The sequence below is a fragment of the Eutrigla gurnardus genome (genome assembly GCF_963514095.1).
Source record: "Eutrigla gurnardus genome assembly, chromosome: 7".
In the NCBI taxonomy this organism is placed as follows: Eukaryota; Metazoa; Chordata; class Actinopteri; order Perciformes; family Triglidae; genus Eutrigla; species Eutrigla gurnardus.
In genome coordinates this window covers 19,079,718-19,096,303 of record NC_139921.1, presented here as the reverse complement: position 1 = coordinate 19,096,303, position 16,586 = coordinate 19,079,718, and the positions used below count along the sequence as shown (strand labels likewise).

The window sequence follows — 16,586 nt, the reverse complement described above, 5'->3', positions numbered from 1 at the left end:
GCTTTTAGCACACTTGGGAGTTGGGAGGACATAAGACGAGGAAAAAACTAAGTCTCCTTATTATGTACAAATCATTTATTTCTACTTTTATTGTATTTTTAAAATCCTTTATTTGGGATGTGAACAAAGGAACAGGAAATGTGGTTTGTTCATACTAGACTATACACACGCACAGAACTGGAAACAATGTGTAAACTAGCTTTGGTTTGTGTAATAAATTACTTTCTATTACAAAAAAAAAAAAAAAGTTGGGAAGACATCAAAATGTATATACTCCGTCACTCTGCCATGCCTGCAACATTTATGCGGAAAGGCCCCATATAATAGTTGATGTCAGTATAACTTGTTTAACTGTATTATTATAAAATGCCTTAGTAATATTTAAATAATTTACTTTAGTAAAAGTAGCAATTCTACTCTTTAAAATGACCCCAATACGAGTAGATGTGTACTACAAGTATAAGTAAAAGTCGTCATTATGTAGGAGAATGACCATTATCAGGTTCTATTTCTATTTATTTTATGATAGCTGAGGTATTGGTTCCATGCCTATCCTTGCACTGTTTTGTCTCTTCTGTTTCACATTTTAATTGTGCTAAATCAATCAAACCAAATCAACTTGTCAAGGTGTAACATGATTTTGTACTTGATATTTGATGTTGTAATTGGTGGAGGTGGGTTGTTTAATCTGTAATAATGGATATTTTACAATCTGATGCTTTTTAAATATAAAATCTGTTGTGACCAGTGTCTATAGTTCTTAGATTAAGTACGACATTTTAAATATCTTCCTCTGGAATGTAGTAGGGTAATAGTGTAATGTTGCATGAACAAAAACAAATGTTCAAGTACAGTAGTAAGTAAATACATCAAAATAGTACCATTGTACTTTTGAACACTTGCATGAATAAACTAAAATGGCCAATGGTTCTTCAGTTCTTTCATCTGAAGTGTGGGAAATGGCCACTACTGGCAGTTTACATGTTTACATGTTATAGTCATAAATTGTGTGTAAAATGTTTAGTCGACTTTAAGTGCTATTTGCATATTCAGTTAAAACAAAACAATTAATTCAACAACTTTTCCCTTAATTGTTTTTCCATTTAAATAACCATTGTATAACTTTTCAACTTGCAATTTTAATTTAGTAAATGTTACATTTCCACTTGAAATAGAACGCTAAAATTAAAATACAAATATAAGCAGAAAGACATCCAAAAATGTTAATTTTTTTAAACACTAACAATTAATTTCCAAAAAATATTAAATGTAACTTCTGTCCAAGGTTGTCCGAGCCATTTAACCAGCAAGTCATGCAAGAATAGAGCAAGAATAGATCATAGGAATTCGCAAACATCCACAATACATCAAGCAAATAAAATAAACAGTAAGACCAAAAATGCCTTGGTTTATAAAATGTTTTATTCATGTTAACATAGCTGATACATAGGGATTCAAACAGTTCCACAAGGCTTTGGGGGACTACAATTGAATGAATAGCAAAACAATAGTGGTCCAAATCTCTAATGACAATCACTGGACAGACCAACGAATCACCCACTTGTAGGATGTGTACAAACCTGCATTGAAAATTACTAAACTTGACACTTGGACTTGTGTGTGTTACAGCATTTGTTACCATTCCAGTGTAATATCTCAAGAGACATGCATGACAGAATTGTCTTCTTCCCATTAAAAAGGTCCCTGCATTTGGTCAGATGAGTCCCACCATTCCCCACCCCCAAAAACAGACATGCTTAAGTGAAAGAGTGGCATCATAACCAGGGCAGAAAGTGAGGGATTAACCAATTGGCACTACTTGGCTGTATTACAGAATTTGTTGCCAGCATGTAAAGTGCACTAGCTTTCCCTGCAGTATGAAACATTTCACCTGTTTGAAGTTGGACTTCAGCTGCTGTAACCGTACCACATAACTATAGAGACAGACGCACTTAAAAAAAAATGTATGGGGGGAAACTAGTTTTTTTATCTGACATTTCTTATAGGAAAAAAAAATCCAAACTGTCTTAATTGATGGGATTTAAGATCCCAGTTGTCCAATGATGGGATTTACGTTCTCTTGCCTTTAAATTGAGCCAGGAGTCGGATACAATGTCAAGCTATTAATTACTTTTCTACAGCTGTACCTGCACAATGGGAAGGCCAGGACAAACCTAAATCAAACAAATGAAGGGTTTCCGTTTTCACCAGTTGTTCAAATCTACATTGTGAAAAGAATGATTTTCTTTTTTAAATTATTTCCTTACATGACTTTTCAGCAATGGGTTTCATTGGTAGAATGTTTGAGTGGAGCAATAAGGAATGAAGAATGTGTAAAAAGATTGTTTTTTTTCTCTTCCTTTTGTGTTTTTGGAGATGACCCCAACATCGAAGGCTAATGCTTTTTTTAGTTGTCATTCTCGCTGGCCTCCGGTCCTTCTCCACCCTCACCCTCTTCACCAGCGGTGTCTGATGTCCATAACTGGAGAGAGGAAAACAGATGTGTTAAAAAAATACAGTGGAATACTGATGAGTTATACTGTTAAAATGTACTTTATAATGTACACGCACAATCCCATAATGTCTGTAAATCATGACCAGCAATTTGTGCAAATGTACAAAGACAATCTGAGCTCCACTTTACATGTTTTCAAAAACTTAAAGCTGTACTTTGTAGGGGCATCTCTGTAACTGGCAGTCATTATACATTAGACACACATCAGAATGTAGAAAATTAAACAAGGGTTGAACAATTTTTTCCAAAGAACAAGACATGCAACGTTTATATGGTATTATGTGTAAAAATGAACCGTAAGAAGACCAAAGTATACTTGTACACAGTAGGACTGGGTAATCATTCAATCGTATCCTTTGCTAACTTCCAACACAAGTTGTTTAGCACAAAGCCTCCTCATTGAAACGGTCTGTGTCTACGCAGTGGCAATGGTGCATCTGCAAGTTCACTTCACCAATATATTCTTTGTGCCAAATCCTGGTAGTGTGAGCAATGTTTTCCAAAACCTTTTGGAATTCCAGGTATTATTCCAGGTATTTCATTACCATATTAACTCAAATAAACACCTCCAATTAGAGACTGTCCGGAAGTGTGCACTGTTATACCCATTTGTGCGGTTCCTTACTATGACAGCAGGCTTTTGTCCTTGCCTTCAAGTGAGGCCATTTCAAGAAAATAGTTTGTTTGAAGCATAGTGAGACCACAAGACAGACAGAGGAAACATGAACCTATTTGTTTACACAGTGAAGCATTTTTTGTGCAATGTGAGAACAGAACACTCACTGTCAGGTTGTCTCTGAGGAGCTGCATGATAAGAGTGCTGTCTTTGTAGGACTCCTCATTTAGCTTGTCGAGCTCTGAAATAGCATCATCGAATGCCTGTAAGCAGAAAGGAAAATGTTAATACTTGCAAAACAGTACAACTATGGACATAGGAAAGATTTTTGTAAGAAAATCTGCACACATTTTTAGCCAAATCGCAGGCTTTTGGTGGAGAGTTGAGGATCTCGTAGTAGAAGACTGAGAAGTTAAGTGCCAAGCCCAAGCGGATGGGATGTGTGGGTTCCATCTCAGTCTTGCTGATGTCAAATGCTTCCTGGTACGATTGCTGGGAGTTTTCAATGGTCTCTGGAGACAGGAAGGAATCAAACAGAATAGTCTTAAAGCAGCAAAATGTGTTGTTTGTTTGTTAGTTGTGTCCCAACAGAGAGACAGACACACACAGATTATAGAAAACTACTGCTCGTGCAGCACTTTACATAATGTGGCGCAACCACTTCCAGTGTGAACTCGCAATTCTTTATTTTCTTATTGTCAACAAAACCTATGAAAAGACAAAATCCAAATTCTGCAGTTTTGTCTGTGTAGTCAAAGCCCGATAGTCATAGACCACCATCACTAAACGAATAAAAAAACATGAACTATACTAGGGCTGTACAATATTGGGGAAAAAAATGACAACGCAATCTATTGAATTGCGAAATAATTGGTATAGTCACACTACATTTTTGAGGCTACATTTTAAAGTTAAATACATTGACCTGGTACTCAATTAAGTAACAAACAATTTTGTGCTGCAGTAAAACAATTCAACCAACACATAGGTTGTATAGATACGAATGGTAACGACACAGCACGACTCAGCCCACAATTTTTCATGTGTACACTGCAGGCCAATTTGGTGCTACACACTCCTGTTACACCATCCTGTGAGATGGGGCCCTGTGGTTACAGGGCTGTGATGCATTGCCCTAGTTGACGTCATTTCTAGCTCTTAGCTTCAAGATAAAATCTGACACATTCTTATTTGCAGTAGGTCTCTTTGAATGTGGGTTGCGTTTGTAGATGTTCCTTTTTTTGTGTGAAAAAAAAAACAAACGATATATATACATACACATATACACAAACACATACATACATACACACTTGAGTGAACTTACTTGATTTCTCTTCTCCAGAGGCAACTTCAGCAAGGTATCTATAGTAGTCCCCCTTCATCTTTAGATAGAAGACTTTGCTCTCAGGGTTTGTGGAGTTTTTAATTAAAAAATTATCCAGCAGTTTCTGTGAGGACAGAAAATTTAATTTTAATTAGATGCACTGAGCAAATATCAAACAATTGACCAGTCAGATTGTACAGAGGATAAGCCAAATGTGAAGAATACTGATAAAAGCATTCAATGAAACAGAAGACACTATATGTAATAGTTTCCAAAGGTGGCAAATTGGGCACAAATTAATGAGACAACAAACACAACCACGTTACACTTTTAGTCTACTTTTAATAGATGGGGCTCACTGATTTTGCAAGTGTCCCATTAGCCTCCATCCACCAGAGAGCACTACTCACTATGCCCTCCATAGCTGCTAAGCTCAAATATGGAAGAATACAGTTCTGCTTCATCAGGAGTTTAGTGCATGTGCTCACCCACTGTCATATAGATTAAATATTTTGCTCTGTGTCCATTTCAGCTGAAGTCTCTCCAATTTGTTTTGAATCAGGCCAGGCCTGTCTGAAAGCACTGTCTTCCTGTCAGCACTGTATAGCGTCTTATTGCCGAATTTATGACTAGGCATAGTTATTCCCTTCCCTACTGAACTGCAGCTGAAAAGGCATAGTCAGTGTTTCCCATACATAGACCAATGTGTGGCACAGCGCCACAGAATCAACACCGAGCATCACGAATTGATTCCGTTTCAACGTGATTTTGAAATATGAATATCGTTTATTCATCTCCACATAGCACTATTATACACATGCATGCACGCCCGCCTGCCAGAATATCAACTTTGACCGCCACATATTGATTTAATTTTTTCTAACCATTTAGAATGGGTAAAAGCGTATTTAATTGTAGGGCTGCGTGCAACGCATCAGCCCCTCCCCCCTGCTTTCGTGCTGTCTTGCTCTCTCTCGGACCAGTCTGTGAATAGCCCCTCCTTTCCGTGCACACTCAATGCTCATGCGCAGGAAGGATCGTCTTCCCCGCAGAGAAGACGGCTGGCTGAATTCACAAATAAAATCAAACTTTGCTACAAGTATGCTGTGGAGCAGTCACTTGAAGTGTAGCAATGGCGCACTCACTGTATATATATTTTCAATTATTTGACACAGTGTTGGCAATGGAGCACTGTATATTTTTCAGTTATTTGAAAAAGTGTAGCAATTAAGCACTCACTATATATTTTTCCACTTATGACAGTGAAGCAATGGAGCTGTATATAATACACAGTGGGGCACCTCATCTGCAGTATTATTTAATAATTGATTTAAGAAAGCGCGTGTGGGCAACACTGATAGTTGCTTAAAACAGCAACAAGATTTAAACATCGTAATAGTAGTAAAATAAGATGTAATCTAGCTAAAATACAAAACAAATCATATCCTGTGAGAACACTTCAGGCTCTGTCTTTGAATAGACATGGGAAGATTACCAGGGCTAATCTGTGTCAGTAAAACCATGGCTTATGCTCAAGTTAAACGATTGAGAGAATAGATTAACCAATAACACAGAAGAAAAATGCTTGTTCATCAACCAAACAACAGTTCTGACCGAGAGGCAATATGGGATTTAGAATAGATATAAACATCCTCTTTAGCCTTTAACTTGGATTTTTGTTAAGTAAAAGTAAAGAGCTTTCCCTTCCAAACCCTGGGGAGAAAGAAGCTGCCCTTGTCTGAGCCAAACCCACCCCTGCAGCCACTCCCCAGTCATTTACTGACACAAAGATTGGCTCAGCCGAAACATGCGCATGTCTCAAGTGTTAAGCATCCGTCTTTCACTACATGCTCTGCACAATAGACTAGATGAGGGGTAGCCCCACTCTCAGTGCTTTCACACAAAGGTCTGATTTCATTCTCCAGTACTGACAAGAAAGCCTAAACAGTAAGATAAATCTCAAAGACTCCATTTAAAAAAATGTCTGTTAAATCACTATCTATTGCCGAATGAGGTAACACAAAGGGGGCCTATGGCCTACTAATAAAAGGCCATTTTTATGATAACTTTCAATTGTTTGATGAATATCAGACAAGCCTATTCTGAAAATTCAATTGGAACATTTTTGTCATATTTGATCTGCTCTGAAGCTTCAGATGTCAAGGTCTACAGTATCATGTTTTGATGAATAGCGAATAGCCTGAATTTGCTTAGCTGGCTTTACAAGCCCTACATTCACATCCTGTGTAGTAACCGAAGCCCAACATCCCTAAGACCCTGCTGCCACCAGACCTGCTTTTAGCTGAGATGCAAGTCAGCCTGCTTTCACAGTCTGCTGTGCAGGAAATCTAGACAGAGGGAACACCCACAGCTTAGTTGTCTATTGCGGGTGCATCACAACCAGTCAGGCGCCTGCAGACAAGTTAAGGCATGAGGACTGACACACCCTCCTCTGCTGACAAACCCTTATTGAACACTCACTAGCAAAGATACTGAAAGCTGAGTGAAAGTTGTGCGAGTGCATATTCTCAGGAACACATATGGAAAGCTGGATGAAAATAAATGGCTCCTGCAACTTTGCAGAGCATTTTTAAAGACAGCAGCTCAGGGAAATTATCTCAAGCTTCCACCCAGATCTCCTCTAATCCAGCATCAAAAGCAGGCTTGAAATAATGCAAAGCTCCATTCTGTGCTGTTGCATTCGATTAAATGAGGTGAAAGTATTACCCCCACCACACCCAGTATTCCAGGAACGCCTTAAAAAGTGCAGTGTAATGTCTAAAAATGAGATGGTGTGTGCTTTATGGTCAATAAAGTTAATGCACAAATAGAAGGAGCTGATGGGATTGTATTTCGCTGGAGTTGTACTATTACAATGTGCAATTTCATGAGACAAATTGAAAAGTCATACGGTCCAGTTTGTTTCTGTGAGATTAATTCTAACGTTAATATTATATTATTCGTATGCTAGCACTAGGAACAACTGACAACCAGGAGCAACAAGACCACAGGTTAAACATTAGCTGGCAAGCAACAGAGTAGCATATAGCCTAGCTTCTTCGCCTGAGCTAGCTTGGTAGCTTCAAGCTATTTGGGTGTGTTTGAAAAACCAGACTTCTTTCAGCCTATCCCACTCTGCCTCTTTGCCCATTTTTGGATAAGCCTGTGTCGTCGCTCCCAGGATGCTGACGCCACTTTGCCTCTTCAGAAACCACGAGTGACGTAACAGAGAATACGTCCATGTTTTATGCAGTAGATGGTTTTGGTAAGTGGATTGCAGGAGGGTGGCATTTATGATGATCTGTACAAACTGGGCTTTAGGAAGTGTACGAGTCGTTTAGGCGTGTAAATTATTGCACTTGGCTTCCCACATTAAGCTTCTATCTACCAGATGGGACAGCATGGATACTGAACATAGCACAGCTCAACAGAGCACAGATTGTACCACGTACCTCTCCTGTGTGTGTCCTGAATACTCTCCACCCATTCAGACACACCTTGCTGGTGTTGTCGCTATGACCTTTTGTCAGTTCACGCCCTCAAAATGTTTCAAGCCCACTGTTCTAAATCCAGATTCCCTAAAGGCAGAAACTGTGGGAGGAGTATATAATACTTCCTTGATCTCTACGGCCACATTTATACAAAAGAGGAGCTCACAGCAAACAGGGCAGATGCCATTTGACACACAGTATTTAATTAAAATAAATCATGTCTCACAGATGTTACAGATGAGTCATGATGTCAGACATCTGTGAAAGACTTAATGCGGACATGTTAACTGTAACCCCGCAGTGGTTCGGAATAATTATTACTTTTAATTAAGCCACATTACAGTTATAGCCATCACTGTTTAAACCTGATTAAATGATAGTGATGCATTGATATATATAATATAGCTCTGCGTTAACAATATTTTTTCTGGGAAGGGGGTCTCCAGTTTCAGGTAACATGGATCAATGTGTTAGACTTCTGGGTAAAAAAAAGGGGGATTTACCAGAACGTTGTTGCAGATGTCTTGCAGCTCCTTCTCCACCTTCTCCCGATACTCCTTGACCAACTGCTGCTTCTTCTCACTGCCATCCGCCTTCTGTCCCATACTGGACAGCACCCTCCATGAGGAGCGCCTCGCCCCAACCACGTTTTTGTAGGCGACGGATAGCAGGTTCCTCTCCTCGTTTGACAGCTCTTCTCCCATCTCTGTAACCTCCTTCATGTTCTCCGCCATGTCCTCGTAACGCTCAGCCTGCTCCGCCAGCTTGGCCTTCTGAATAAGATCCGTTCTTTCCATAGTTTATATTATTGAGGACTGATAAGTCCGAGGTTATGTGACAAAGGTTGTTGAGTTGATGAACGAGTGTGGCGAGGGAACAATGACGTTTTCCCCAGAGTAACGTGACAAGCTGCGGAAAAGAAGTAGATACAAATTAGTAGGTGTCGATAAAACTATAACGTTTTGCCATGACATGAATTAACATGTATCCGCCTGGTACGTTTTGAACTGTTAAATGGCACATTTTAGGCAACAGCAGTCATTAAATTGCTTCAAGCGAAAAAACGGTTAACTTTACCAGAAACGTTTATCTGCAATTAAAAATCAGACCTTCATTAACGTAAATACCTTCAGATAAACTGCAGTGTTGCAGTGTAAAACGACGAATAAACGGTCGCTATAAACGGTTTCTAAACTGCGGTTGGCTACAAGCGTCGGAAGAATAGATCTGCTGGCAAGCCCGTTCCGCACGGCAACGCGCCACAAAGCTGTCTGGTGCAGCTAGCTAGCGGGTTAGCAGAAGCTAGTTGGCGTTAGCTACATCGGCCACTCCTTTCAATAAAACATCTCACATTAGCGCTACTCAAAAAAACGAAACGAACCACAATTTGACAGCCAGGCGACCGCCCTGCGAACATATTCGTAAAGGAACGGGAAAATAAAAGTATTAATCGTTTAAGACCTACCGAGGTTCAAATGTGTTCCACAAATTGATCTGATTTGAGAGGTTGGTCGGAAAGGCAAAGAATTGTAATAGCAGGGGAAATACTGCTTAACGTGCTCAAACGGGGCAGTCCGTCTTTATGTCCACTGTCCAATCATATATCGTAATCTCACTTGATGGACAGGAATGTTCGACGACGTCAACCAGTGATTGTTTAGCGCGGGGGAAAGAGGCGGTCCTAAATAGGAAGTTTGACAGACCGGAACACTGCAGCGGCTGGGGCCACGGGGTTTCCTCCAATTAGAGCAAGGGATGAAGACGTCATTGCATTGCCATGGTGATGTTCATCCAATCACTCCCCGTTTTCACACGCTGTAGGCACTGTAGGCGGGTGTGGCACTCAACAGACATTAATCTTTCTTAAATGTGTATTATCTGGTCATATGTTATAGCTTTAACATTGTACATCCACTGAAAACACAAGAACCAACACCAATAATGAATGTATTCAACAAGTAGGCCTATTGTCTGCATAGTCAGATTGTATTTGGCTGTGCCATAAACCTCCATTGTTGTCCAAAAATGATTCAACATGATCTATAGCCATATGCAACTTTTCAATGCCCCCTTAAAAAAAACACCCTGTTCTTCCTAGATGCAATGATGAGTAGTATAACTGTCATTGGTAATAAATCTTAGGGCTGAGACAAGACAAGGCGAGTTTATTTAGCACCATTCATACACAAGGCAATAACATTGCTTTACAGAGGCTGAGAAATACATAAATAGCAAAGAAAATAACATGTAATAAAAACAGTAAAAGTGGGATTTAGAAACAATAAAACTAGCAGATTAAATAGCTGACGATATACAATTGGATATCTTTTAAATTTATGGGAAAGCTGTAGTGTTTTCAGCCCTGATTTTGATGAGCTGCACAGCTCAGGTGTTCAGGGAGTTTGTTCCACAGGTAGGGAGCATATGTAAATGCTGCCTCGCCCTGCTTGGTTCTGATCCTGGGAACCCTGAGGAGCCTGGAGGCTTCATAACGAACAAGTAAAATTGAATTTAGGCCCCAAGACCATTCAATGCCTTGTAGACCAACATGATTTTAAAAGCTATCCTTTTACACACAGGAAGCCGGTGCAGTGATTTAAGAACAGGTGTGACATCCATTTCCTGTCAGGACTCTGGCAGCAGCATTCTGGATGAGATGATTGGAGGGTATGGGTATGGATAACGTCATGTGTATAGATAACGTCACCATAATCCAAGACAGCCAAGAAGATACCCTCAGTTATTTGCTTTTACTGAACACAGGAACTTTTCCCTGTCTCTTTAAGAACATTCCTTTTTTGTTTTGTTGTAGCTTGGTGACAAGTGTCAATGTGTAATTTAAATGTCACTTTTTGATGTGATATTTATATCGGCCAAGATATTTATACCCTGAGACCATGTCAATATGTCCATTCTGAGTGGTAATATGCAAACTATTATCTCAAATATGTCTGCCTTTAGAGAATAACATATATTTTGCCTATCTTTAGCATATCTTACAGGGACAAAAAGACACACTCTAGGCACTGGGTGATGGATTGTGCTGTCCTGACTGTAGGTGTACATCCTTAGGAGGATCAGGTTTCACTCTGGAATGTCCCTTCAGCGACTAAAGCTATGACTGGCATCCTAGTTAAATCGTGCAATGAGACACCAGAAATAAAAAAAAAAGAGGCTGAAAATGCTCTCCTTCGCCCTATGCAGTCGGATTCTAGCAGAAAATGTAGATGAATATGTTCATACATGTAGTCACTTTGTCAGTTGCTGTTTGAAAAGCACAGCATCCAAAATCGCCCCTTATCTCCTGCTCAATGGTCGGCGCCAGGGAGAGAGAGTGGCACAATGGTCAAGCGAGCTAGAGAGTGAATGGAGAGAGAGATTAGTGAGAACAAAGCCGTGAAGAATAAACACTATTTTCTGATTGTTTCACTGGTTACATTCTAACCCGCATCCACACCTCCTTTACGAACAGCTCCTCACAAATAGATTTTGAATGAATGCAGCCAAAGGCACGCTGCTAGCCTACCTGCTCTCTCTGTGTTCCAGGCCTGTGGTCAGGCCTGTGAGGTCTGTGAGCCTCGGTATGCAAGAGGCACAACAAAGCTGCTGCTCATTGGCTGGTAGCATCCAAATGCTTGTTGCTGATGCCCAGTTGAATCCCGACCACAGCAAAATACGAAGAAAAGACTAAAAACTGCTACAGGGCAGGGTCTCTGCACATTCAGCAGTGACTATTGAGATGGATAATTTTTGTATCAGTCTATATATTCTGTTTTTTTTTTAGGAAATTATTGCATGTTTAAATGCAGAATTTATATTGTCCGCTATTGCAGATGAGCACGACTTGTTTAATCCTGGTATTTTTGCTGCTCCACGTCAGCGATGCAACAATGGGAACGTGAAGCTGAGCTGCAGAAGCTGCCACGGTGCTGGCTAATATTCACACAAGCAGCTCAAAAGTAGAGCTGATGCCATGGGATTTCCCAACCTATTAACCATTACTATTTATAGCCAACTGGCCTACTGTGGACAAGAGACTCTTCATCTAAGAGGGACAAGTCTAATGACAGATATCTTGGTTCTTCGCCTGTGGTGTGTGAGTAGCAATTCAAATATAGACTTTAAAGCACATGACCTGGTTGTGTTGGAGAGTCAAAATGCATTTTTCACTGAAAGTGAAAGATAGTGAAATTGGAAACTTTATTCAAACTCATATCCACAGAGCAGTACTTGAGGCCTTAAACATATTGGTACATTATATCTAGATGTAATTGTTTATCCCTTGAAGCAGGTGCTCTTAGAATATGAACGGAAACTACTGTAAAGGCAAGAAAGTCTTGTATGATGAGATTTGACCATAAACAGGATGTTAATGTTCTTTCCTGTTGAGAGCAATCGTCATGTATCCTGAACTGCACTGCTGACTGTGAAAGAGCATCCTCGTGCACTGGTCGTTTTCAGGTCGTTGATACAGCACACGGTGGTGCTGAATTTAACTCTCAATTAGCTCTTGTCAGAAAACACTTGCGAGGCTTGTCCCAACGGGAGCCCATGCATTTGATGTGAAATCGCCGTTCTGAAACAAAACCAAAAACATTGGCTTCGTCTTTTGTCATTCAAAGACATGAGGGAAGAAAATTCGTAACCCAGGTCCAGCAGCGTACAGGATAAATAATATGTCATAGCTAAAAAATAAAATAAATAATAACTAAAGCCTTAATCACATGTTTTCATTGGAGTTATGAAACACAGTGTTGGCATCAAATGCTGTTGTTTCAGCTGAACGTTTGGTGCAAGATCATACTCCACAGATCCATGATAACCCGGCATATATGAGAAAAGCATTGATTCATTATATATTATTAATATTCGCTACACTAGACTTTAAATTGTCTATGATTTTCCATATATTTTGTAGGACTTTAATTGAATTCCTTAAAATTTCATGGAGTGAATTAATTAATAAAAAAATGGAAATGGTATTGCCAACTATATGGGTTGCCTGAACTCTTGCCTGAGGCACAGCAGGTAGGTTTGAACGGTTTATTCAAGCTCTGAAGAGTTGTGTGTGATTGTGGTGCATCATCTGAAAATGAAATTTAAATCACTTTTAATAGTTTTGCATCTTGTAAAGTTTTTAACACTTTTTAGATTTTCGAAATTATAAAAACAAGTTCATACTTCATACTTCCTGTAAAATATTTGTACCCCATCTTATCTCTGTACTGATCTCTGAAGGATGTTTTGTAAAGAAGAAGTGACACCGGGTTACTCGGTTTGAATGTTTCCTTAAATCACTTGTTTAACTGCTCACTGCCAACAAGTCTCCAGACCACATCAGACAGCTGGCTTCTCCGTCGGGGAGTCAGTGCAAGAGCAGGCCTGCAGTCGACCGTGACGAAGAAAGGAGTCAAAAAGTAAAGAACAAAATGGAGTAAACAGCTTCACTCTCTCTCTCTCTCTCTCTCTCTCTCTCTCTTTCTCTCTCTCTCTCTCTCTCTCTCTCTCTTGTTTCACACAGAATGGTAACTAGTTGCAGTAGGGAACGGTAAATAACCCATAATGCTGTGGTGATTACCTTGGGGATGTCTGATTATGCAAGTGATACAAGCAGCTACCAGTGTAGGAGGAGATCTGAGGCTGTATTTTTATTTGTACGGCATTTGAAAAACATGTATTTAAATGTGTCTGTAATATATTTTACATTAGCGTTCATATTATTAGTTTGTCACATATTGTATACATATTGTGTCAGTCGTCGTATGGGCCAAAGCACCTGAGTAAGAGTGTTGCCAGGTAGAAAGGTTTCAGCTGATACCAAACATTACGTAAGGCCAAGCCTTCTATGACCTCAGCAGCTTGTCATCCCGTCCCTCTCGGTGACGGAGAGGTAAAGCAAAGGTGGACATGGTCACAGCACAAAGGTCAGAGTGATGAGGTTTGAATTATGTAAGAGAAGGAACAGACATACAAAAGACCTTTGAAGAGGGCAAACATGTATAGAAACGGCCCATAACTCTTTCCTGGAGACACATGCTGCCTGATGTGTGAGCCACTGTAAGCTGTGCTGAGTGAGTCAGTAATAAGAGAGAAGTGCCGTACACAGCTGTTCGACAAATTAAAGTAATGAAAGGTTACGCCTAGTGATAGTCAATATTTCCCCATGATAACTCCCATGAAAAGGCAAAAACCTCAGAATAAGCATTATATATGTAAACCTGATATTGCTTTTTCCTCCGTGTCGTGGAGCTTCATTGTGGTATTTATATTGAAAAAAGCACCAGGGAGCCAGTGGGATACTGCTTAATTACAATAAACGTGCACTGTAGTTGGCAAACATGTCATCAAGGTCTGTTTAGTTGTTTATATGACACGTTCAAGCACATCATTTGAACTTCCTCAGCAGCTTTTCAACACATTCCCACTGTTTTTTTACAGTGTCCACTGATAAAGTTTCAACTGAGATATTTGACATAGGAAACAAAAGTTGACTGACCAATCTCAGGTGCATTTTGTGACTGTTCCAGAGCTTTTGAACAAATGGCATGATTTTGCTCAGTTTTTCACGGCAATGGTAATTGCAATTTGTGCGCACACACACACACACACACACACACACACACACACACACACACTGCTGTGCTCACCAACAGAAGGAGCACTTTAATGCTTCCTCTCATTTGTCACTGTGCTACTGAAAATGGACTTTGTGTGTGTGTGTGTGTGTGTGTGTGTGTGTGTGTGTGTGTGTGTGTGTGTGTGTGTGTGTGTAGCTACTGATGGCAAGAGGTTGAATAATAGATGAGACGGAGCTATTTTCTGAACCTCATTAGATTCTAGTTCTGTGTTTAAGAAACTTCAAAGTCCTCTTTAATAACCAGTTTTCTGAACAATAAGTTCCCCATTTGGTCCTGAAATGCTTAACCTGATCAGAATATGACACCCGGATAAATTTGTCGACCATCGAAGGTGCGATTGCTTGTTTTTCCTGAGTATTGTAAACCTTCTTGCGTTTATTTAGTGCATCGTGACTGCCAAACGACATAGAAAGTGTTCTTCTCTCCGTACCGCAGTGGTGCGAGGTTGTCTCATGGCAATTAGGCCTCTGTGCTCCAGTTCACAGTCGATTTCTCGGCTCTAATTAGAGGTAATTAAAACACTTTCTGTCATTCTCTGTCTCCCGCGCAGAAAAATACATGCACAGATGCACACACCAGGATTTCAAAAGGTTCTAAAGCTCTATCTAATTAAATCCAACAGAGAATGGCACTGAATTATCAAGTAAGATTTAGACTCTCCGCCTGCATTTCAGCAAATTCTCCTCCTCGTAGCTTCTACAGTTTTCGGCACTGAGCTTCCTCTCTCTTATCTGTCCTCGCACACACACACACACACACACACACACACACACACACACACGGTGTGTGCATTAGTTAGCTTAGTATGCAGGTTGCATTCACTCTCTCATTCTTTGACTGCTTGTATGAATAATACATCACCTGTGCTCACGAAAGTGCACATCGCTGTAGAGATTCACAGCACCAAAGCGTGTGTGTGGGTGTGTGTGCACGTCGACATGTCGGCCTTTCTGTCAAACGTCAGGACACGCTCACTGCCATCACTGTACAGCATGACCTTCATCAAAGTCATTCGTATTTACTAGCCTTCTCCGCTCCTCTTGAGAGAAATATATTTACGCTTTCCAGTCGTTTCAGTGTGTAGTACCGTGCAGTCTTGTAGGAAAGCAAATTCAGCTTATATTGTGGCAACCTGAGACAGATGAGTAATGATTGCGTGATGCCCGGAGGGTCGCGAAGACCTTCATAATCTTTAGTATGTATCAGATGTTTTTCTCGACACACCAAGACGTTGCATTAAGTTCTGCTGTGTTGGGAAAAGGTTTATCTGGACCAAATGTGACTTCAGAATAAAACGCACACATTTCAAATGGCAGTTAATGTAAACGCCAATGCCCTCTGCAGTATTCAGATCTGAGGAGGAGTTACAGGATCGACTGACAGATTTGTCACCACGGCTGCACGTTGACAATACCGGAAAGTCTTTTGTACTCTCGCTCATTGATTGACATAATATTATTTCTTCAATTGAAATAGCATCTAAAAATACAAAGGATGAATGACAGCTTTGTGTCAAACTGATGAACTAAGGGTACATTGTGGGTGGTGAATGTGCATTCTTTTACATAACAATCATTATTCAAGCGGTCACACAATTTAAGGTTTACAGTTTCTCACCCACATCATTACCACATGTTCAAATTGTCAAAATGACTATTAATGATGACATTTCACGCAACACAATCATTTTTTTTTTGGTTCAGAATTTATGTGTATGAGCACATTTGACAGAGTTATAGTTCTGGTCGTCCTTTCCCACCTCCTCTGCTTTCATAATGTATGGAGTCTGCTCACTCCTAGTTCTCCCTCCCTTCTCTCTCTCTCCACTCTGTCTGCGTTGCTCTTGACTGACTCAGCCTTTCCGGGGACGATCAACAGTCAAACATGTTCAGACACACATATGCACTGGCTCATCACTGGCAGAAAATCATGCTGCTTGTTCAGAGCTGTGACTGTTTTCCCTCTCCACATCCTGTTCTTTTAACAAGCGTGGATGAAGCAT

The 16,586-nt window shown here is 40.1% G+C and overlaps 1 protein-coding gene across 1 annotated transcript; it reads right to left on the bottom strand.

The window, feature by feature from the left end:
* Positions 1-1,400: 1,400 nt before the first annotated feature.
* Positions 1,401-9,542, bottom strand: LOC311016367 (14-3-3 protein beta/alpha-B-like). The gene is made up of 6 exons (XM_084014011.1): positions 9,412-9,542; positions 8,450-8,855; positions 4,456-4,579; positions 3,480-3,643; positions 3,299-3,394; positions 1,401-2,482 (listed from the first exon to the last, which is right to left on the bottom strand). Exons 2-6 carry the CDS (start codon positions 8,741-8,743, stop codon positions 2,408-2,410), a joined length of 753 nt encoding a protein of 250 aa, XP_083870137.1. The 5' UTR covers positions 8,744-8,855; positions 9,412-9,542; the 3' UTR covers positions 1,401-2,407.
* Positions 9,543-16,586: the final 7,044 nt, after the last annotated feature.